The 23377-nt window shown below is 34.1% G+C and overlaps 1 protein-coding gene across 11 annotated transcripts in view; it reads left to right on the forward strand.

Annotated features, from left to right (window-relative positions):
- The window catches only part of PTPRD (protein tyrosine phosphatase receptor type D), a 590847-nt gene that overhangs the window by 383145 nt on the left and 184325 nt on the right, over positions 1 to 23377 (forward strand). For 3 of the 11 annotated variants that reach the window (XM_056803979.1, XM_056803969.1, XM_056803973.1), the window contains 8 exons: positions 1166 to 1310; positions 4570 to 4875; positions 5793 to 5986; positions 8111 to 8137; positions 10514 to 10631; positions 20171 to 20758; positions 21196 to 21296; positions 22543 to 22802. In XM_056803979.1, the coding sequence (XP_056659957.1) occupies positions 1166 to 1310; positions 4570 to 4875; positions 5793 to 5986; positions 8111 to 8137; positions 10514 to 10631; positions 20171 to 20758; positions 21196 to 21296; positions 22543 to 22802 (1739 nt within the window). The remainder of the gene's footprint in view (positions 1 to 1165; positions 1311 to 4569; positions 4876 to 5792; positions 5987 to 8110; positions 8138 to 10513; positions 10632 to 20170; positions 20759 to 21195; positions 21297 to 22542; positions 22803 to 23377) is intronic. The other 8 variants (XM_056803970.1, XM_056803974.1, XM_056803971.1 and 5 more) reach the window with 4 other exon arrangements.

Here is a 23377-nt window from a genome sequence, read left to right on the forward strand (position 1 = left end):
ATAAATCAAATTTGTCAAAAAAGGAAATTGGGAGGACTTTAGCATAAATTAATGATTTGTGCAGAAAGAGAGGGATAAAATGAAGAACTTGAGGTATTAAAGGAAGTTGATAAGACCGGTTAAGTAAGAGAGGACACAAGATGAGATAGTAAAAGATAAGCAGTTAATAAAACCAGTTCAAATTGCTAATAAGGTGAAAAAAGCTGCTAATTATATGGGGAAAGTGAGTTGAAGAACTTCAAAAGCTATTTATCACAGCAGATTTCTAGGAGAGGTATTGACAAAAAATTTTGAAGGCCTGAGGATCTTATTTTGAGAACTAATTTTTGCCACAGACAAATGACTTTTACAGGAACTCAAAATGGAGTTCCCTCAAAAAGAGAAGGCTAAAGGGAGAGTCTCAAGGAACAATCTCTAGCTCTTGGGTTTTTAGAAATAATTGAATGTTTCTTTTTAAAAAATAGGAAAAAAAAGTGCTACAAGTTGGAAAATGCATCTGAAAGTCCTGAGATAATTCTGATTTATATCAAGAGCTTGTTGGAGATTATAAGAATGAGAGGTGAAGGAGAAAGGGAAGTAGACAGAATTCTATTTGAAAAAATGTCATGATTATACAAAGTATGAAAATCACAAATAACCAACTTGAAAATATTAAAAGGAAAAATTAAAAAGTTAGTTCCAGTTAACTATTATTGAACACCTACTCTTATTAAAGGAAATAGTATTTTTTTGCCTCAACTCAAAACACCTACATGTCTATATATAAATTTTCATAGTGATATACTTAACTCACACATTACTTGTATACTATTGTTGCAATTAATCACACAATTTCCAGGTACAGAAAATATTCAGGACAGTTTGAAGCCATATCTTAGCAGAGATTCCTAGAGTCACCATATGGTCATCTGAAGACAGAATAATATTGTTTCGATTCTTTTGAGTAGACAGTGATACAATTTGTCCTTGGTTATATAGATCCTTGCCTTTCAAAATTTTGGTATCATCATTATTTCCAGTACTACATTGTCATACACTTTGGGATTTTTGATGAGATCATCAGCCATGTTCTCAAATAGTCATTGCCCCAGGAATTGTGCTAAAACATATTTATTTGAATCTTAATGAATGAATACATCCAAGTTCTGTTTTTGCTTACCCACAGCAACGGATTCCCATAGAGCCTTCTACATCTTACCGCCTTCAAGGGCTGAAACCCAACAGTTTATACTATTTCCGCCTCGCTGCCCGCTCTCCACAAGGCCTGGGTGCCTCCACGGCCGAAATATCGGCCAGAACCATGCAGTCAAGTAGGTGTCTCTCTTTGCTTATTATTTTTCTTTGTGCCATGGTGATGGTCCTTAGAAAACAAAACAGAAGAGTTTATGAGAGATAGTGTGAAGGTTAGGAAGTAACTAATGAAATAAAAATGAAAGAACTATCTCTGCAGGTTTTTTGAGTTTTTCTAAGTTATAATGAGCTGCATTTCTCTACTTCCCATATTTTCTAAATGAAGAGACTTTCAGTAAAGTCAGCGCAAAAACCCATGTTTTTGGAAATGTGTTAGAGGAATCCAGGAGGATTTTAATTTTATCAAAAGGATGACTTTTGACTATTTGTACAATAGTAACATTTAAAATGAATTTGAATGAATGACATGCAAGATATATAAATATAACAAGTTAAAGTTGTAGCTAAAGAAAGCACCTTGAGTTTTCAGGTTTTCAATTTCTTCATAAAAATGTATTTTACATATATGTGAAGAAAATTCAATTCCACTTTGTGATTAATTGTGCATATAATACATATATTGGAATTTGAAATATTATCATAAAGTCTGTCACTGAACTACAGAATATTAGCAGTATTTGCTTTAAATTCATAATTCCTAAATATTCTTTTTTTTTCCTTAGGTGGAATTTACTCTTATAGTTGTTTTCAGGATAGGGTCTCATTTAGGTGTGTTATTCCAAAATCTATCCATCCACCTATACCTATCTAGTTTTACAAATTGGTTTAATTTAATCAATGTAAATAACTTTTTTCTCAATAATGATAAAATTAAAATTTCTTTCCTTTTATTTGAAAGAGGCTTAAGAAGTTCACATATTGATGTCATCTTACATAATCCTTTATACATTATCACCTAAGCAGTATATGTATATGACAAATAGGCCTTTTTTAATTTTGTAAGGTAAATGTTATTAACCTAATTCGAGGAGTCTCTAAATTAAAAATGGAATTTATATCATTATAAAAGGTGGTTTTGTGCCTAAGCAAATCCTCCACCAATTTCCATGTAGACCAGAAACATTTTAGGCCTACTGAATGGAATCAACTTTATTATTCACTCAAATCATCATCATATGAACAGTCTATGAATAGTTGATTAATCCATTGAATATTATTTGATTAAAGATATTTCATCTACATTAAAACAAAGAATGAAAATAAAAGCTATTTCAGTGTCTCTGCCTTGAATTTCAGGCAAAATAATAAATACAGTAGAATAGAATTTTTTTTAAATCAAGTATTTAGTTAAAATAAGTGCTACATGCTTCAATAGGACAGTTTTTCATGGTCTGCAAATCTTAGTTTACACATTAAGATGTAATAAATGTTTTTAAGAAACATCAAAGCTATTTCCAGTCTTTCCAATATTTGAAATGCTGCTGAAAATTTCCTCCTGAAAATATAGCAGGAAATCCAGAAGCGATTATATAATATAAAATGGAGCCTAAATTTTATAAAGGAAATTGGAAATCCTGATTTAACTGGGCAACTTAATTTAAAATGCATAACAATATTTAAGAATACCTATATCATTTGAGAATTATAGCCACAGAGAAAATTTTAAAATCACTAATAGATAATTCAAGTTAATTTGTAAATTTTCTTCTAAATTTTCCAGAGTGTAATTTTTAACTCTACATTAACTGAGAAGAGGTAGACATTTTTTATAAGTTTCTGGGTTAAAAAGGAAAAAAATGAAGAAGGATAAGATCAGTGACTTTTGTTTGTACTTTATAGCAAACTTCATTCATGTTAAGAGCTTTTTTTGCTATAAAAATTAGGATTTGAATGCATAATAAAGATCCTTAGTCATTCCAGGGAAAATCAAAGGCCTACACACAGACACAATTAAAATAGGAAAGTCAAATGGCAAAATCCTTTATGCCCCACTTATTTCCTTTTTAACTAGTGGAATCTACTTGTTCTTCGCCCTTGGGGCAGCAATGTTATGTCTAACAATCTTTCCTTTAAGGATCTTAGAAAGTATGTACCTTCTCAAGGTTAGCAAACAGCAGCTTGCCAAGTGCTTTCATGATCTAACCTAGCAGTTTTTAAGTAGAAATACTCTCTTTGAGCTTATTTGATGAAGTATATTTACATACATGCTACCATGCATTTGTTGTCTTTGAGCAATGAGCAGATAAATAATTTGGTTTCTCATTCTGCCCAAATCCTTGCAACTTTTTTTTTAGTAATGGTTACTTCTTTGCTCAGTGCAGCAAGTTTGATAGACAAAGCAGACTTTTTCAAGTGGTTTAGTTAAAACAAAATACTGTTTTACTGAAATGTTGTAAAGGTTAGGTTGATTTTAAATGAATTTTACCAAAATTTGCTGGTGGGATCTTCTTCACTAGCAAAGGTGTCTCAAGAGGAATTAAAAAAAAAATAAATGTATGTATAAAAAACTGAAAGCTGACATAGCGGTAAGTACAAGTTACAGTCAGAATCATGAAGCCTGTCATTTCCTGGGGTAGGTAAACCTTTGACTAAGCCTTTTCATCTTCTATTGATTCTGCATGCCTATTGTACACTGGCTACAATCAATGTTTGAATAAAAATTTTCATTTAAACATTATTTGTAGTTGATTCAATTCAGGCAGATTCAGTTGTTCAGAGAGCTCAGAAGTGGCACACTTTTGTGTTTGTTTGGGCTTTTCTGTTTGTTTTCTTTCTCTTTTTCTAAAGAAGATTGGTAGGAGGGAGTTATTTAGCAGTTATTGCAAGTTTCATCAGTAAACTACAAAAAAGAAAAAGTAAAGAAAAAGAAAAAGAAAGAAAAGAGAAACATTCTCCCTAAATTATATGAATTTTAAAAAGTATGATTTTGGACTAAAGGAACCAAAGCATAATCAGGCTTCAAAGCAAATTTAACTTGCACTAATTGCAGCCATTTTAAGGACAGATAGTCAAGTCGAAGTTGGGAGGGGGAAAGCTAAGGGTATTTTTAGAAGAAGAATTTAAATCACAGGTAGGTAATTTAATTTTAGGCTTTGTTATTGTGAGGCTCCATTTCCATATATTTCCCCCTCATCCATTTAAAAAATATTTCAGTTAATTTATCCATTTTTAGTTTGTTCATCTTAATAAGCCAAGGTGCCTATGTTTTGTCTAAAATTTTGGTTTTTTTTAAGTTTATGAACTTTGTTTTCATTTGTTTGCCCTTATGTTTTAGTTATTTCTTTTTTGTTTTACTTTTTTCTTTTGTTTATTATTTTCCCCCCAACCACTCCTATCCTTTCACTCAAACGCTCCTTTTAATCCACTACCAAAAATAAGAGCCATCAGCTCCTCCTCAAGACATTAGTTGCACCAGCCCCAGCTCCACTAGCATTTTGGTAAGTTGGCAACCTCCACCAGTGGAAAAACAGAATGGAATTATCACTGAATACTCCATCAAGTATACAGCAATGGACGGGGAAGATGACAAACCTCATGAGATTGTGGGAATACCTTCAGACACTACCCAGTACCTTTTGGAACAGTTGGAAAAGTGGACTGAGTACCGGATCTCTGTGACAGCCCATACTGATGTTGGACCTGGCCCCGAGAGCTTATCTGTATTGATTCGGACCGATGAAGATGGTATGTTGCCTCCGCTACATCAATTGCACTTTCCTGACATGCACTCAGTCTGCTGTCTTTGTATAGGCTAACAATATACTCCCCTTTTTTTCTTGCTCATCTTTTTTTTTTTTAACAAAACAACATCGCTATTACTTCAGTGTTTTTCCCAAGACACGTCCTTTGCTACAGCTTGGTCATCTTTTATTTCAAAACACAAAGTAATTTTGATTCTCCCCAAAGAGAACAATTTGCTACTACTTCTTGCAATCTATCCTGTTTCTATGTCTTTCTTTTCCAAATCTTCATTTTTCTTGACTTTTTAAATTTTTTTTCTGAAAACACTTCTCTCTTGGCTTTAACTTTTCAAATATATATTTTTACCTTCTTGTTGCTGGATGCCATATTTGTGTTCATATATAAAAATAAATATACATTTTGACATGCATCTTTTAGAGACACTGATGCTCCACATTTTTTTTGACATGTGCTATATGGAATGCCTTCAATATGAGAAAAATAACAGAAGATGGGCCATATAAGCAAGAACCTTTTTTGTTCCACTATGAAACAGAAACCTTTAGAAATATCCCACAACAACCAACAACCAGTTTTTATTATTATTTCAATATAATATCTCTTTGTACCTTAATGCTTTGAATTTCAAAGCATCCTCCTTGGCTTTTGTACATTTTTACATGTTTTTCTATTTCTCTGATACTCTTTTTTCTTCCATTTTTTTGCATCAGTCATGTTTTTTGATCTTTTCTCTGAAAGGTAGAGCAGATTGGTTGAGCATTTTCATTGTTTGAAACCATTTGTATTCCACAAAGAAAACTTAGTGGGTCTGCCCATTTTTTTTTCCTAAGTAAAGAAAGAGCTCTGACTGGGTGGGACACGTGCCTATAATTCTCTTTTATCCAATGATGTTGTTCCAGTTCCTAGTGGTCCTCCTCGCAAAGTCGAGGTAGAGGCTGTCAACTCAACATCTGTTAAAGTGTCATGGCGCTCACCTGTGCCCAATAAACAGCATGGCCAGATAAGAGGATACCAAGTGCATTATGTGAGGATGGAAAATGGTGAGCCCAAGGGTCAACCCATGCTGAAAGATGTCATGCTGGCTGATGCCCAGGTAATTCTCTAATATTGTAGATACTTTACCTTATTGGTCTATAGATGCAATCAGTAATGGACTATCTCATCCTAGAAACTGAACTAGATGTCTGCTAAATATTATCTTTGTTGTAACTTAATAGAATTTCCCCCACCATTTACATAACTAGGAATTAACCATGAAGATAAACAGAAATTCGCTCACCAATGGATTTAGGTTTTTATAGAATGTTGCTCATTTCTGAGAAAATGTTTATATATATTTTTTAAGAAATGTGAATTTGAATCTAAGATACTATCTATGTGACTTTGGGCAAATCACCTTTGTCCCTATGGTCTTGAGTTTACTTATCTATAAATCAAGAGGATTAGATCAGCTTGGTACCTTCTAGTTCTTAATCTAACTAATTGTATGATCCTATTACATTAAAATTTTTGTAGCCCAATCTTGGTTTCTAGTTTTGATGGTTAAAAATGATTGTTAAAAATTTCATCAAATCTAAGGGGAAATTATAATAAATGGGGTTATTATGTACATTATATGGAAAATTCATGAAAAAGTCCCCCATAAATCTGATTGTGTTTGAGGTGACTTGATTTGCCAACATAGCCAAAGCATAGCTTTTGAAGCAAAGGTTCTTACCGAATTGTAAAAGGAATAGATTCATGAATTCATGACACTGATGAGCATAAAAACAAGTCACTGGATTTTCTGTGAAGAGATGAAGAATTTCCCATGAGGCAAGCCAGATTCTCCCATTGAGAAGTATAATCTTTGTAGTCATTGGACTATTTGGAAAACTTTATTAATCCTTGGAGGTCAATAGAGTAACACCTAGTAAGTAAAAATAGCATTGCAATAAATATCCCTGTGGTCTGTAAGAGTGAATACACACTGAGGTTTTAATATACCAAATGACTCCCCAAAGTGAACAATTTACTCCTGCTGCATGAGATGACAATTAGAAAAAGCTGGTTCAATATCTCACTTGTTTGCTTAAAATGCAAATATGAATATGGTATCCCCACATGAGTTGATTGTTATACATTCATGTTTTATCAAAATAGTTTATAGTTTCCTGTCCATTCTTTGAAAGGTCCCTTTCTTTTAAACTATAAATATGTTGGGAAAACAGAATATCTTTATAGTATTAGTCAGGGTTGTGTCTCCTATGAACCAAGAATAATTTTTACTTTATTTAAAAATGTAATAATAATTCTTTGCTCCAAAGTTAAGCTGTACGTGTAGTGTGCTGAATTTGGCTCAAGAACTATGGTATGCTGACCTCTTTAATAGATAATAAACCAAATAAACCAAAAAACAAATAATAAACCAAATATACAAAAAAAAATCATTACATTTTTGTGGGGACTCTTGATTGTCAAAGAGCAAGTATATAAAAGAACAAAACATGCCTGCCAATTTTTGTTCAGTATTTATTACTTAGATTTTTCCCCTTTTATCCATATATGACTATACATTCAGACTAGTTTTACTTTAGAATGTAGGAGGTATAGATTAGTTATACTAAATACAAGGTGCATTCAATTGATTTTCCTTGATCTTTTAAGATGCCTTCCCAGATATTATTATTAGTTGTACATTTTCTTTTTAGATCATTCTAGTTTCCTTCCTTAGATTTTCCATCACTATTTGTTGAAACTTCATTAGTGATCCTAAAGATTCTTTGAGGCCATTTGATTGAATAAAAGACATTAATTTAAATAGGTAATATGAAGCAATATGTGTAGGATATGACTAAACTCAAACTAAATGTCACATCATAAAGCACAGTTAGAAAAATTGACCTCTGATTATGGCTCATTGGTTTCTTACAATGCAAGATATATGAGAAAATATTATCTACTTACAGTAATAACAGTACTGTAATATACTTGTCATCTCCAAAAGAAGAAAAAAGTATCACTTTTACTCCACTTTTGAAAATAAAGATAGATGTATTTGAACATATCTCATCTTCCAATATTAAGATATAACTATCTATATAATATTTAGGTATATAAGTATATATATGTACATATCATATATGAATGTTCAGGGCAAAATTGCCTCATTGAGGCTACAAATTTCTCTTCATTTTGTTTTTGTTTTGTTTTTCCAATCTTCTTTACTCTCAATCAGTGGGAATTTGATGATACTACTGAACATGTGAGTAACTGTCAACTGGCTTGATGAAAAAAGACTGTATATGTTTGTGTGGATTTTTATAGCCTCCCTATAATTTCTTTATAAAATATTGTTATTGTTTGCACAGATGCATGTACTAACAGATTACTGAAGTTGTCCTCACTTTGTGGCACTGTTTTTTTTTTTTAATTTGGCTTTTATTATGTGAATCTGGCATGGTGCTAAGAATTGCAAAAGGAATGTTATGGATTTCTATAGGCATTTGTTTTGATGGCTGCTACTAACTTTGCCTTGTAACTTGATCAGAGAAGTTGTGCTTTTAATGTAGGCATTAAAGAGTGAGGAAAGTCAGAGTGTTTCAAATTGTCTCCTTATGACCTATTGGGTTTAGTTTATAACACATACACACTCTATGGACTTGTTAGGAAAAGCATTCACTATTATCTTTATTACCAGTTCTCTATTTTACCAACACAGATTCTAGGTGAATGAATCAAGTCATGGCCATTGATTAAACAAAATTATTTTAAAAACCAATCAGTAGATATGAGCAAGACTATGTGCTAGTATCTTTGTAGTGTACCAAAAATACAAAAATTTACCCAAGTCCAAGTCCTTTAGGATCTTACCTCTAGTTGAATGTAAAATTCTTAAATGCACGCCAAATTGAAACAATACAGAACTTAGTAATTTTATAATACTCCAGTATAAAGAGATATCACAAGATATTTTGTGTCTAATAAATAATTTGTGCTGTGAGATTAAAGAAAATGAGCTGAAGTATTCTTTGGAAGAATTTAGAGTAGATATAGAACTTGATATGAGACTGAAATTTTGCAATCAGAGAAAAAGAGATGAGATGAACATGAGAAAAGTCATGCAGTGGGAACTAGAAGGCAAGATTGAAATAGTGGATAGGCTAGCTTGATGTAAGTTCTAGAATTCATGGTAGGAAGTTGTTAAAGAGTAATGGTGATAGTATTGTGGTACCTTGCATTTCAGAGTAAAGAATTTGATATATCCAGTGGAATGTCAATGGAGATCATTGAATAAGTAATGAAAATTTTGAAAACATTATTTTAAGAGGATTGATCTAGTAATAACAAGAGAGTTAAATTAGGGTAAGGTTAGATAGGGATAGGGTTTGGAATCACGTCACAGCCATGAAAACCTCTAGATAGGGATACCAGTTAGAAGGGTTTCATAGAGTCCAGTCTGTGTGTGTGTGTGTGTTTGTATGTGCTTGTATGTTTGGTGTGTGTGTGTGTGTGTGAGGGTTTGAACTAAAATTATGTCAGTAAGAATTGAAAGGAAGGCACAATCTAGAGAGATGTCATAAGAGAAAGGTTCATAGGACTTGACAATTGATTAGATATCTAGGAGAGGGAAGGAAAATCTGAGAAAGGACTCTTATTTTTTATATTTGGGTACACAAGAAATGTCAGTCCTGCAATAAAGAAGTAAGGAGCAGGAGGAGCCCATTGAGATGTGTTGATGAGTTGTTTAAAGTCAGTTGATTGGAAATTTTAGCAGAATGTCTTAGTAAAAATATTTAGCTAGAAGTGGAGATGTACAACAGATATTTGAGAAAGATTTTAGTTGGATAGTTATATACAAGATAATTGGTAATTAAAGCTATGTGATGGAAAGGCGATTAGGGAAGAGAATATGCAGAGATGAGCAACAGAATGAGAACTCAGTTTTGGTGAATGCCTGAATTTGCAGGTGGAAAGAGTAAATAGAATAAGAGTAAGTAGACTAAAGGAAGCAGGTTAGCTCTAAGGTATCCAAAATGTCATCAATGTAGCTTAGTTTCCAAATGCAATGGGTTTTATGAAGAGGCTGAATAGAGTATTAAAACTTAGACCAGATGATGAAATTACTAATATTTATTCTACAAAGACATCTTGAGGCAAAAGATACGGTATCATTGGCATTCCATTGTGATATCATTGAACTTGTAGTCTGGTAGATAAACTTGTAGGATCATGAACATTAGCAAAGTATTGACATGGTGCTAAAGTCCATTGGCTTTGTATTTATATAATAAACTCAGTCCAATCAGCAGCATAAATTTATTGAAAGCTTTTCACTCTTTTGCTTTTGTCCTTATAGCTACAGCACCTAGTACAGTATCTTTTTCACACAATAGATGCTTAATAAATGTTTGTTGAATTGCATTCCTTTAATCACATGGAAAACCACTATGCCATGAACACAGATGAGAGTCAAACTCATAACAGCAATTTGTACAGGGATCTCCAGGCACTCTTTCTCCTATGCTTTCCATACCTGCAGATGATTCTAAAGCATGTGCTGAATAATTTAATAGCTCTAAGGTCCCTCAGTGGGGATGTAGATCCTGACAGAGTCTCTTGTTCTCTTATGTCATTTCAGGATATGATCATTTCTGGACTGCAACCAGAAACTGCATACTCCCTTACAGTGACAGCCTACACAACCAAAGGGGATGGTGCTCGTAGCAAGCCCAAACTGGTGTCTACCACTGGTGCAGGTAATGCTTTGCTCTAAATTACATACTGGAAAATATATTTCAGTGTAATCTTCTGAATCATGGTCAACTCTAAATAACCCAGACTCAAAGGAGCAAGGGTAGAAGTATGTGGAATTCAGATATATAGGACCACAGCTTTAGAACTAGAACAGACCTCAGAGGCCATCTATTCCAGCCCCTTAGTATTATACATGAGGAACTGAGGTCAAGAGAAGACAAATGACTTACTTAATATTATGTTGGCAATAAATTATCTGAGGTGAGATTTGAATTCAACTCTCTCTTTTTAACTCCAATTCTAGCATTCTTTATTTTTTTAAACCCTTACCATTTGTTTTAGAATCAATACCAAGTATTTGTTCCAAGGAAGAAGAGCAATAAGGATTAAGCAATTGGGGTTAAGTGGATTGCCTAAGGTCACACAACGAGGAGCTGTCTGAAATAGGATTTGAACCCAGGACCTTCCAACTCCAGACCTGGTCCTCTAACCAGTGAACCACCTAATTGCCCCCCTCCTTTTAAATCCTTATTTTCTATCATACTGAGTATCAATTTTAAGAATGAAGAGCAGTAAGGACTAGGCAGTTGGGATTAAGTAACCTCCAGGTTCACACAGCTAGGAAGTGTCTGATTCCAGATTTGAACCCAGATCCGTATTCTCAGAACCACCTAGCTACCCCTAACTTTATCACTCTTTTCACTGTGTCATTTGGCCCCTCTATTTCATAAACCTTCAGGCAAGGCTCTCCTAATAATTTTAACTCTTCCCCAACTCCCCAAAATCCTTTAAGTAGATCTTTTGAACTGAAGTGTATAATTTACTTATTTAAGTTTTATCCCCTCCTCCCCAAACCCCTAGATATCACTCTCTGTTGCTACTAAGAGACCTTGAATTACCTAAGAGAGAAGCTGCAGAAAGATGCCTGAGTCAGGTATCTTGGTACCCACCATAGGTCAAGTCAGGTACTCACTATAGATGGTTATAGAGCCCACTTGTACATAGAACCTTTTTATATATAGAACTCTATTTGGAGTTCCTACCTCATGAACAGAGAGAAAGCACAAGCCAATGGAATAAACAATATTGGGGTATCAAACAGGTACCAAACAAGTTGACAATCCAGGTTGCAAAAGGATGGACTCCAGCTGCCTTTAGTTACTGATCCAGGTTATGCACTTAACATATGAATGAATTTAGATAAGAGAAAACAATTTTAAATGCAATCTTTTAGGGACATAACTGTGAGTATAGGTAATTTAAGGGTCATATAGATCTTGGAAAGCTGCCTCGGTTGTTTTTTTTTTCCCCTCCCTAGTGAAATTTATAATAGTATCTCCTTTTGTTTGTGCCTAAATACAGTGATCAGCACACAGTAGGTACTGAATAAATGCTTGTTGATTTACTGAATGAGGAGCTAGTCAGTGACTGAGAACAGCTGACCCAAGTCTGACTCCCATCGATGAAATTTACAAATGCAAAAGTAACAACTATGGTTCCAGCATAAATCCTCATTTCCCTGAGTTTATAACCTTATCCTAATAATTCACTTAAGACTGAACCTTGGTACAAAGGAGCAGTTATGCTCCGGCATATTAATAAGATGTGGCTCATGTAAGTAGGGCAAAGCTAAAGGATTTACTACATCGACAGCACACATTAGAGAAATAGCCTGAGTGATTTTCTTGCATCATCTAGTTTCAGTGTCATTCCTTCAGTGTTTCATGATTCATTCATTATATAGAAATTTATTTAGGGCTTTGGAACATATTAATGGATAGAAATTCATTCAGAATTCCAGCAGAGAAATGTTTCCAGCCTTTAACCTACAGTGTCTTCAGTGTGAAGATGGTAATAGCTTTCAACTCAACAACTTACTACCTCATTTTCTTAGGATGGTCCCCTTCTTCAAGTAGGAGAATAAAAATTCATCTTTAAATTGAATCAGTTCAAAAGCAAGGACTGTAGTGTTCCTTCCTGCCCTGCCAAGCCTTTGATAGACTCATGGTATTTCCTCACAGGGGAAGACCAACATGATAACCTGGTTTTGGGGAGGAGTATACTATTATAAGAAATTTACCAGTTCTTTAACCCTGGGCAAGCCAATTAACCCTGTTTGCCTCAGTTTCTTCATATGTAAGATGAGCTGAAGATGGAAAAGATAAACCATTTTAGTATCTTTCCCAAGAAAACCCTAACTGGGTTCATGAGTACATGACTGAAATTCTATTATAAATAACAGCTATCATATACATTATGAAAGATTACTGTTTGTATATCACAGATATAGGAATGTCTGACATTCTCAAAATTAAAAAGATTATTTACAGTATATAGGACAAATTCAGTACTCTTTTAGTATCAAAACTTTTAGTTTTTGGATAATTAATTTATGCATGTTAATAGAGGCTCATCAAACTGATGATATCTTTGAAATAAGTGACCAGTTCTTTATTCAACCTGCTTACATAAGGTTTGTTATAGTAAGGATAAACTTTTAAGCCAACCCTTTGAATGATTCTTCATGACTAGATTGTCTCTCTATAGGTCCTTCCTTTGTGAGTGTCACTTTCCCATGATTACCAGATTCATTGTTCTACTATGAGGGGTATAATAAATTAACTCATTATCCAGATGTAGTATGAATTTTCCTTTGTACACAGAAATACTTATTTCGCCTACATTAGTGTTTTTTTTGTTTGTGGCATAAAGTTGGAAGAACCCCTTTTGGTTTCAATTCCTTATTTATACTATGAAAGAGTTTATACTAGATCATCTCTTCAGTCATTTTCTCCTTTTAACTTCTAATTGAATAGACCAGTTATGTGACTTGGATATTTTGTTTGGCTAGACTTAAATGGCTTAGAAATTAGAAAGTTGTGTTAGGGGGTAAAATAAAGAATAAAAAAAGAGAAAACTAATATATGTCTTGCTTTTTTAAGGTGAAAGGGACAATTTTCCTAAATTAGGGTCAGATTGTTTAAGTGGCAAACTGAAAGCTGACCCCTTCAATTCTAGACTAGAAGTAGATTCAGCTTGCTTTTCTTTTTCCGGCTAATTAAGTCTCTGGTAATGGGTGAAAATCAACTTTCTTCTGCTCCCATAGTTCAGTGAAAGTTGTTGAGTCAGGGATGGCTCAAATTTCTATGTACCTTTGCTGAGAAAACAGCTGTGTGACTGTGGTCAGGTAATTTTCCTCTCTTGAGTCTCATTTCCCTCATCTGGTAAAATAGAAACCATAATAGATGTACTACCTTCCTCATTTTCAGAAAAGCAATATAGAAATTACTAAAGGTACCTATGTGATAGCTAGTGGTTAGAGAATTGGGCCTGAAGTCATACATACCTGAGGGTCCAAATTCAGCCTTGGACACTTAATAACTATGTGAACTGAGAACAACTAATTTAACTTCAGTCAACTTCAATTTCATCTACAAAATGCAGATTATAACAACACCTAGCCAGGGGCAGATAGATAGGTGGTTCTGTGGATACAGCCAGGCCTAAAGATGTGAGATCCCAGGTTCAAATTTGACCTGACATACTTCCTAGTTATGTGACCCTGGGCAAGTCACTTGCCCCCAATTCCAAAGTCCTTAACTTATCAGCTTTGGAGACAATACTTAGCAATGGTTCAAAGACAGAAGGTAAGAATTTAAAATGATAATAATCCCTACCTCCCTGGGCTTTTGTGAAGACAAAATAAAATTTGCAACATGCTTAGCACAACTTGAAGTGCTATAGATGCTAACTTTTATTTTTTATAGACGTCTTGTCACATTCTTCAAATAGATTGAGAAGCTAAAGAGTCCTCAGACAAAATAATTTTCCCATAATGTCACAGTCTGAAGACCTGGAACTTAAATCAAGATCTGATTTCTTATCCGACATTGCTCCCCACCCCTCAATATAAAAGCAGAATTGCCAATGTGGTCAAATAGAAGATGACCTGAATTGTTCCTCTTGGGTGACATTTGGCTGGAAATAATATACGAGGTTATGGTTATTGTCATATATTTGCACCATTGATTTGTGTTGGGCAGTTATTCTTCTGTGGTTAAGTTATTATCAGCCAATTCATATAGATGAGTTTTTGTTACAATGACTAATTTCCTATGTTTCTAAACAGCAAGGACATGTTTTAGCATTTTTGGTAGCATGTATGCATATGGCGCCTCTCTTTACTGAAGCCTGTTAGGAGGTTTGAGTCTGTTATATTTGCTTAGGATGCAACTATTTTAGTGGTGTCTATATGGCTAAAATGCTTCAATTAATTATTGTGTCTCCTTACTTATTATGGGAGAACTTCTCTATTGCTAATTGATCATTTCAGTTTGAAGACTCCTACCAAAAGAATAGGATAAATTAGTTTAATATCTATTTCTTTCCACCACTAATTTTGTTCTAAATGAAATTCATTATCGTGTCCAGAGATATAGGCAAGACTCAACCACTAAGGGAGTAAAGGAACCATTATAATTTGGTAAATCTATAGTAAAAGTACTTACCCAGGTATCAGTAGGTATTCAAGATATTGACATGAATTGTAGTTTACTATTACTCCATATAATGGCCAAAGCAATATGGTAAAGTCTCAAGTTTTTTCCCCTGAATTTGGTCAACCCCAATAACCAACACATATTAATGGGTAAATATCTTCCTCAAATCAGTCTGGCATAGCCTTACCAGATTTTGAATCTTCTGTCCAAATTAACCTCTTGGGGAATTGAATTAAACTTGTTTTGTCAGTCCAAAAACAATAATGAAAAGAAGAATGTAAGGATTATTGCAAAGATATTTAACTAAAATGTTTTAGAGATGTTGAATCTTTGTAATATAGAAATAGGAGTGAACCTATGATTTCATTCCCAGTGCGAAAGTTCTCTTGATTTATATTGATAGGTACCTTTTCTGTTAAAGTCAGATAGTTCTTATATACCATATTATTTGTAATATGTGATATATGCTTACATATATAATGTATATAATATTTTACATAATAAAATGAGGTAATATTTTCAGGGCATGCTGCATAGCTGAGATCACTATAAAAATACCAATTAGTATTATTCAGGTTGCCTGGGGACAGTGAGAGATTAAAGACCATTTACAGGGTGACATATGCCGTAATCATCAGAAGGACTGGAACACAGATCATTCTGACACCGAAACTGCTTCTCCAATACCATGTTGCCTTTCTTAATGTTTCATATACATATCATATGTAAATTTATGTTTATAGATATAGATATAGATATAGATGGACATTCTTTATGAATAAGCATTGGCTAACTACAAAATTATATACCCAGATTACATACAAAATATACTCCTAAATAAAATATATGCCTAACTCAAGCTAGGTGCCACAGTAGATGAGTGCCAGGGCTAATGTCAGGAAGTCTGAGTTCAAACCTAGCCTCAAACACTTACTTGCTATGTGACCTTGGGCAACTTATTTAACCTTGTTTGTCTTAGTTTCCTTATCTGTAAAGTGAGCTGGAGAAAGAAATGGCAAACTATTCCAGTACCTTTGCCAAGAAAATTCAAAGAGGCATCAAAAGGAGTTGTACATGATTGAAAACTACCTGAAAAACAACTTTTGTCCAAAAGAATTTGTCCAAACAAGAACTCTTCGAATCTTCAGAATGTTCTCCTTAAGTCTAGGACCAAAACCAAAAGCCTAATAAAGGACTCATGAATATCTCCTCTTTAATCTCACTTTATCAGTACTCTCAAAGTTGGAATGGCCTCAGGGAGTTGCAAACTAATTCCTAGAAATGAAAATCATATTAAATATGCACTAGTTGGCTTATAAGAGTCCCTGTACAAACTCCAAGTGCTCTTACCAGATGTTGGGATTTTCCAGCTTATGATAATTTTGATATTTGCAGACCAAATTATTGCTATAAATTCATTTAATATTTACTAACCACAAAGTATGCACATGACACTGTTCTATGTTCAATTCAATGACAACGTATTCCAGTTATAATAAAAAGTATGATTAGTATTATATAATATTTATATTGAGTTTTCACAAATGTGCCATAGACTTTGCTTGTCTCAAAATTATTTTCTTCTTGTCTTGTTTGTTTGTTTTTAGTGATTCAGTTCAATACTATAAATTGTACTTATGGGGTAGTGGTAATTATGTTAGGCAATGAGAAAATGAAGATAAAGAGGGTTCCAGGCCTCACTGCTGCTCTCATGAATCTTCATATCTAATGGGAGAAGGAGGATAAGCTTCAAGGAGAAGATGAGAAGAAATTCAGCAAATTAAAAAAAAGAAGTGAATGCATTCTAGACATGATGGATGGACTACATGAATATATAGTCAGGAGAGTACAGGATGAGTTTAGGTAACAGTTTATAGTCCAGTATGGTTGGAAAGTTGCATGCATTAAGGGGAAGAGTAGGAGCTGAAGTGGTAGGTTACAGCCAGATTATTGATATGCTATTATAGTAAATAATCTTAAAAACATTTTAGGCTATTAGGAGTCAGACCTTAGAAATCCTTAATTTTAAAGATAAGGAACTAAGGCATATGAACAATTAAAAGATTTTATTATTGTGTCTTTATTGGCTCTACTTATTTAGTGAGAAAGCAGGGTTCTATATCAAAGAAGTCAAACTTACCCCACAACATAAATGAAATCTTTGCAGTCCCATGGATATGGAGAATTTCTTTTATATTTACTGTCTGAAAATGAACTGTTGCATTCCATAATTCTTCTTTATTGGACACCTATCTAATTCTAAGAAACTACTCATGCCCATTTCATATTCAACTCAAATGAGATAGAAAAGGCCTTTGAAGTGCAATTGTTTTACAATTTAATTTTTTGAAATGGAAATGAATAACTTTTAAGCCATATCTAATTTGTATGTAATTCAAATTGGAATTATTCCTATTATAATTAAATGGTGAAATATTTCCTGATTGCCATGCTAAAACTGAAAGAAATCAGAATTATAGCTCTCAAAGTTCAGAATAACCTGCTTCTCTATTGCATCCTCTTGCCAGAATAAGAAAGAAAAAAGTATGAGAAAATAAAAATGTGAGCCCCCCTTTCAGTAATATTTAAGTTTTTTAAGATTTATGTTTATGTAGACATTTTTATGAAAACCCTAAGAAGCTTATATTGAAAAGATTCAATTCCTTGTCCAATTTTAGAAATGCAAACTGAAGTTAGTTAAGCCTAGGTGATTTGCTTATAGTTGTGTACCTAGCAAGTGTTGGAGCTAGAATTCAGTGTCAAATCATTTGGTTTCAGTTTGATTATTTGGAATGCCAGAGCATAATCCCTTAATGTTTCTGTTTAATATTTACTTATGTTGTTTATATCTTTTGTTTTAGCCTTTGAGTGATTTCTTTCCCAATGCAATCATCTTGTCTATCCCATTTTGTAGAACCAGAGACTACTTACTTTTTTTTTTTATGTAGAGATGGAAAATGCTACTTTCTATTCATTCTGCTATTTATTACCTGTGAAACTTTGTGGAATTCCTTTAATCTTTCTAAAAGTTAACTTTTCTTGTAATTTATGGAAGTGCAAAGACAAGAACTTGGGTCTCTTGTCTTCCTTCGATAGTTGGTGCTGGAGGAAGGAACCGTTATAGACATCTGGAGGCACACTCACTCCTTTCCTTCATAGACAGATCATCTTGACCCATATGGTGCTTGTATGTGAAATCCACAGGCATCCCTACCATTTCCTAGAAGTGAAATAATGATATGCTTGTATGGTCCTCAGAGCATGTAGGTCTAAATGCTGTAAAAGAGAACACAGCATGATTAACTCAGTAAAAGCTACTTTTTTTTTTTTCCCTCTCAAGTCAAGGCAAATACTTCTAGCCCCATTGGTTACTGTTGTAAAAACTGATATTCCAATAGTATAATATTTTGAGATGGAAGGAACCTTAAAACCATTGAGTTTAACTTCCTCATTTCACAGAAGAGATTATCCAAGGCCCAGAGAGAGACCAAAGATTGCACAGATAATTAATTGAGGCAGAATTCCCCAAATTCCAAAACTAATGCTTTTGCTAATTTATCTCCTATGAGAGTAATTTTAATACTCTAATGTGAATAAATAACTTTCAAGAAGTTTTTTTTTTTACATTTGTGTATTTTATAGTAAAATTGAAATAATCTTGATCAATAGAAAACTCTTAAAAAAAAAAAAACCTTACCTTCTATCTTAGAATCATTATTGTGTATTGGTTCTAAGGCAGAAGAGTGACAAGATATAGGCAATGAGGGTTAAGTGACTTGTCCAGGGTCACACAGCTAAGAAGTGTCTGAGGCCAGATTTGAATCTAGGACCTCCCATCTCTAGGCCTGGCTTTCAATCTACAAAGCCACCCAGCTACCCCTAGATAGAAAACTCTTGAGAATAATTGTGCCGTATTCTGAAACTAAGGGCTAATTGTCTCTCCAATTTTAAAGAGAATTGTTGCTCTGAAGCAGATGATGATTTCTCTTTTTCTTTCTTTCTTTCTTTCTTTTTTTTTACCATAACAACTGACAAAGGCCATCTCCATTGAGGATTTGACATTTGCTTTGGTTGGTTGCAAGAGCATAACTGATAAATCATAAGTCATACACATGTTAAACCCAGTGGAATTGCACACCAGATACAGGAGGAGGGAGAAGGGGTGGAAAGAACATCAGTCTTGTAACCATGGAAAACCATTCTAAATCATCTAATTACATAAAATTTAAAAAAAAAAAAGGTCTTAGAAGTATTGAACTATTGATGAATATATTATAAAGTACAAAAGCAAAAGTATTACTAACATGAAAACAGGAATTTTTATTTTTTCTCCTTTATTTACTGGTCATTCTCTTCTAGGAAATTAGACATTAGATAGAACCCATTCTGCAGAAAGCCTTGTTGGTTATCATGCCACAACCTGTTTGTTTCAAAGGGTCTTTAAAAATAGATTTTTTAAAAGGCATTCAAGAGATAGATGAAATACTGGTTTCTTAGGCAAAATATAGGAGAAATTCTTATCAAGGTCAAGGTTAGACCAGATAACCTTCAAGATCCCTTCCAGTTCTCAGATTCTGTTCCTCATTTGTCTGTTCAAAATTTCAAATTAGATTCATTCTTTCAGCCTTTCAAACACTACTTTTTATCTTTTATCTAGAATTTGAAAGTGGTTAACACCAATATAAAACTCCTCAAACTGAATTGTTGTTAGATAAAAGAATGAAAATAGAATCACACTTAGAATCAGAAAACCCAGATTTGATTCCTTCCTGGCTGTTTCTTATCCCTGGTACTAAATTGGCGAAGCCTCTCTTTTTGAATTGCAGTTTCCTCTGTAAAATTGTTAGACTAGATGATTTTGAGAATCTCTTCCAGTTCTGGAAGGTCTAAGTGGTGACATCACATGATAGCCTGTGCAAGATCTTAGGTAATATATCTTCTCTATGGTGGGGGGCAGAGGGGAGAGAAGAATTCAAATGTTAGAATGTTTGTTTTGATGATCATAACCCAGCCCCAAATGATTAAATCATGTTGTGCTACAGTTCCAGGGAAACCCCGACTGGTGATTAGTCACACCCAGATGAACACTGCACTCATCCAGTGGCATCCACCTGTTGACACATTTGGCCCCCTTCAGGGCTATCGTCTGAAATTTGGCCGAAAGGACATGGAGATGCTGACAACCCTTGAATTTTCAGAGAAAGAAGACCACTTTACAGCTATGGATATTCACAAAGGAGCATCTTATATCTTTCGGCTTTCCGCTAAAAACAAAGTGGGCTTCGGGGAGGAGATGGTCAAAGAGATTTCTGTTCCAGAAGAAGTTCCCAATGGATTCCCTCAGAACCTCCACTCAGAAGGCACCACCTCAACATCAGTCCAGTTATCCTGGCAACCACCTGTCTTAGCAGAGAGAAATGGCATTATCACCAAATACACCCTTCTGTACAGGGACATCAACATTCCCCACCACCCGGTGGAGCAGCTCATTGTTCCTGCTGACACCACTATGACACTTACTGGCCTAAAACCAGATACCACATATGATGTAAAAGTACGTGCTCACACAAGCAAAGGGCCCGGTCCATATAGTCCAAGTGTCCAGTTCAGGACACTGCCTGTGGATCAAGGTAGGATTTGTCTGCTTATGGCCTTCTCCTTGAAAGGAATGTCGGTCTTGGGATATCAGTGTTTTGAAGCTGTAAATAAAACTGATCGGCCCATTCATATTAATAGGTTCAACAAGAGCACAAGGTAACGTATGTAAATCTTACTATGTTTCGGATGCTATAGATTTCAGTTATTCCATGCCAAGCAAGTCTGGCTGACAGTCGCACATTATCTTCAGGTAAGGAAAGCACAAAGGAGTTAAATGAATTATTGTGAAAGGAACTGCCTTTCTAAGAATGGGGTATTAAAGTGAATGCCTTAAAAAGGTAGGACACCGACACTTCTCGCATTGATCCAAATAGGAAGCGAGTAGTTTAATCCCTTTGGTTAGTGGTGGAAAAAGGATAGGTAGTGAGTTTTTAGAAATAGTTTGAATACATTGTTTTTCCTTTTCCAGCAGTGTTTGCAAAAAATTTTCATGTCAAAGCAGTAATGAAGACATCAGTATTGCTGTCTTGGGAGATTCCAGAGAATTATAATTCTGCCATGCCTTTCAAAGTAAGTTGTTTTCTCATTTGTAAAACATCATGGATAAAATTGGGGGTGATAGATCATCCAGTTCAGTTATTTGCTGAGTGTAGAGGGAGCTTTTACTTCTGTTGCATTTAAATTGAAGAACTGGTAACCCTGAACATGGGGTGAGCATTTGTCCTTTGGCATTATGAGCTAACACCCTGGATGTGAGTATAGGAGGGCAGCATTCCAAAGGAGAAGGCTACCCTTCCAAATAGGGCAAGATATAAACTCAGTAGTCATTTACTGTTTTGGACTATTAGATTCTAAACACCACAGGGAGTGAGAAACAAATTAATCTGCTTTTAATGCTTCAAACTTGAGCTTTCTAAACCTAAATCATAAGCTTTGACCCCTTTTCAAAAGAGAAATGCATTTCATTGCTTTCTACCTATATGAATTTGACTTAGGGAAGAGTAAGTTGAATTCATTATTTTGTTAAATTTTGCTCCATATCCTTTAATTTATTCTTGGCTCTCACTAGTAAAGGACAGCAAGAATTATATTACATAAGGGTTGAGGGTAGGGATAGGTAACCGTGAAGCTCTCACTTTCTGTGCTTCTAGAATATAACATCACAGAATTTTGAGCTAGAAAGGACTCTAGAAAGCACCTACCATAAACCTCTCACATTATAGATTGGTAAATGGAAACCTAGGAAATTTCAGTAACATATCTGTAGGCACACAGTGAGAAAATGATGGCTCCAGATTCTAATTCCAGTTTTTCAGTTCCAAATATGCTTTTCACTATACCCTATGGAGGTGTTTTTTTTTTAATTCTTTAAGATAAAAAAGAATGGAAAATTTTAGAAAATTCTTGGTATGAATAGCTCATTGAAAATCTCAAGTACATGTCTATTCCATTAAGAGCTTAATAAAAAATCTCCATAGTCACTTTATCATAAGTTTCTTTCATTGGGGCGAAAAGAGCTATATAGAAAGAGAAGAAACCTTTCAAAAGGATAATGGACCCCTTATTGTTCTGAATTCCACAGAGCTCAGAATGCTTATATAATCTTGTTGGGTTAATTTATATTATCACCAATTCCATTCAGCAAATTTCTACTATAGGGAAGTATTTTGTTAGTTTTAAGAGATTTTTAAATAGAGATAAAACAAATTTTTGGCCTTCATGAAGCTTAATCTTAGTAGATAAACAAATTCATATAGTCACAGCCCACTTTCTGTTTCTATTAATCAAACACTGTTGAATGAATGTTTCTGTTTAGATCCTTTATGATGATGGGAAAATGGTAGTTGAGGTAGATGGCCGAGCCACACAAAAGCTAATTGTCAACTTAAAGCCTGAGAAATCCTATTCATTTGTCCTGACAAATCGAGGGAATAGTGCTGGTGGTCTTCAGCACAGAGTGACAGCAAAGACAGCACCAGATGTTCTCCGTACCAAGCCTGCCTTCATTGGGAAAACCAACTTGGATGGAATGATAACAGTACAACTGCCAGAAGTACCAGCAAATGAGAACATAAAGTAAGTTCATTAAGGGAATAGGCTAAAATGGGAGCAGGGGTAAAGAAGGGGACGGGATAGAGGTATATAGGATAATAGCTTCACAGTTGACCTAGGGTTTCTTATTAATTGAAGGTGTCTTGAAATCAATGCATAATAACAATGAAAAATAATAGCTTAGGAGAAATAATGGATTTTTTGTTCTTATTGCCACAACATTCCTGTCCTCATGTTGTATTTAGGCCAAATCTTGTAACCCAAATAAATGTGTGGGGCCCCATAGAAAATCAATTTCCATAAAGAAAAAGAAAATGGTAATTTTGTCAGTCACTGAATCATAAACAGAATGTAAGAATATTTTAGATTTGTTCATTTTAGACATGCTATAAGAAATTCCTTACTTAGACATTCACAAAAATTGCTTATAAGGTAAAATCTTTAATAAGTTTAAGTCCAGGCTTCCTAGTGATATGCAGTTGAAGATTAAAAAAGAAATAAATTAATCAAAATATTAGGCAACTTATAATTTAGTTATAGCTCGCAATTTAAATTATTTCACTTCTGGACCTTGAAAACTTCAATACAACATAATTTTT

This window comes from Monodelphis domestica, chromosome 7, assembly GCF_027887165.1.
Source record: "Monodelphis domestica isolate mMonDom1 chromosome 7, mMonDom1.pri, whole genome shotgun sequence".
Lineage (NCBI taxonomy): Eukaryota > Metazoa > Chordata > Mammalia > Didelphimorphia > Didelphidae > Monodelphis > Monodelphis domestica.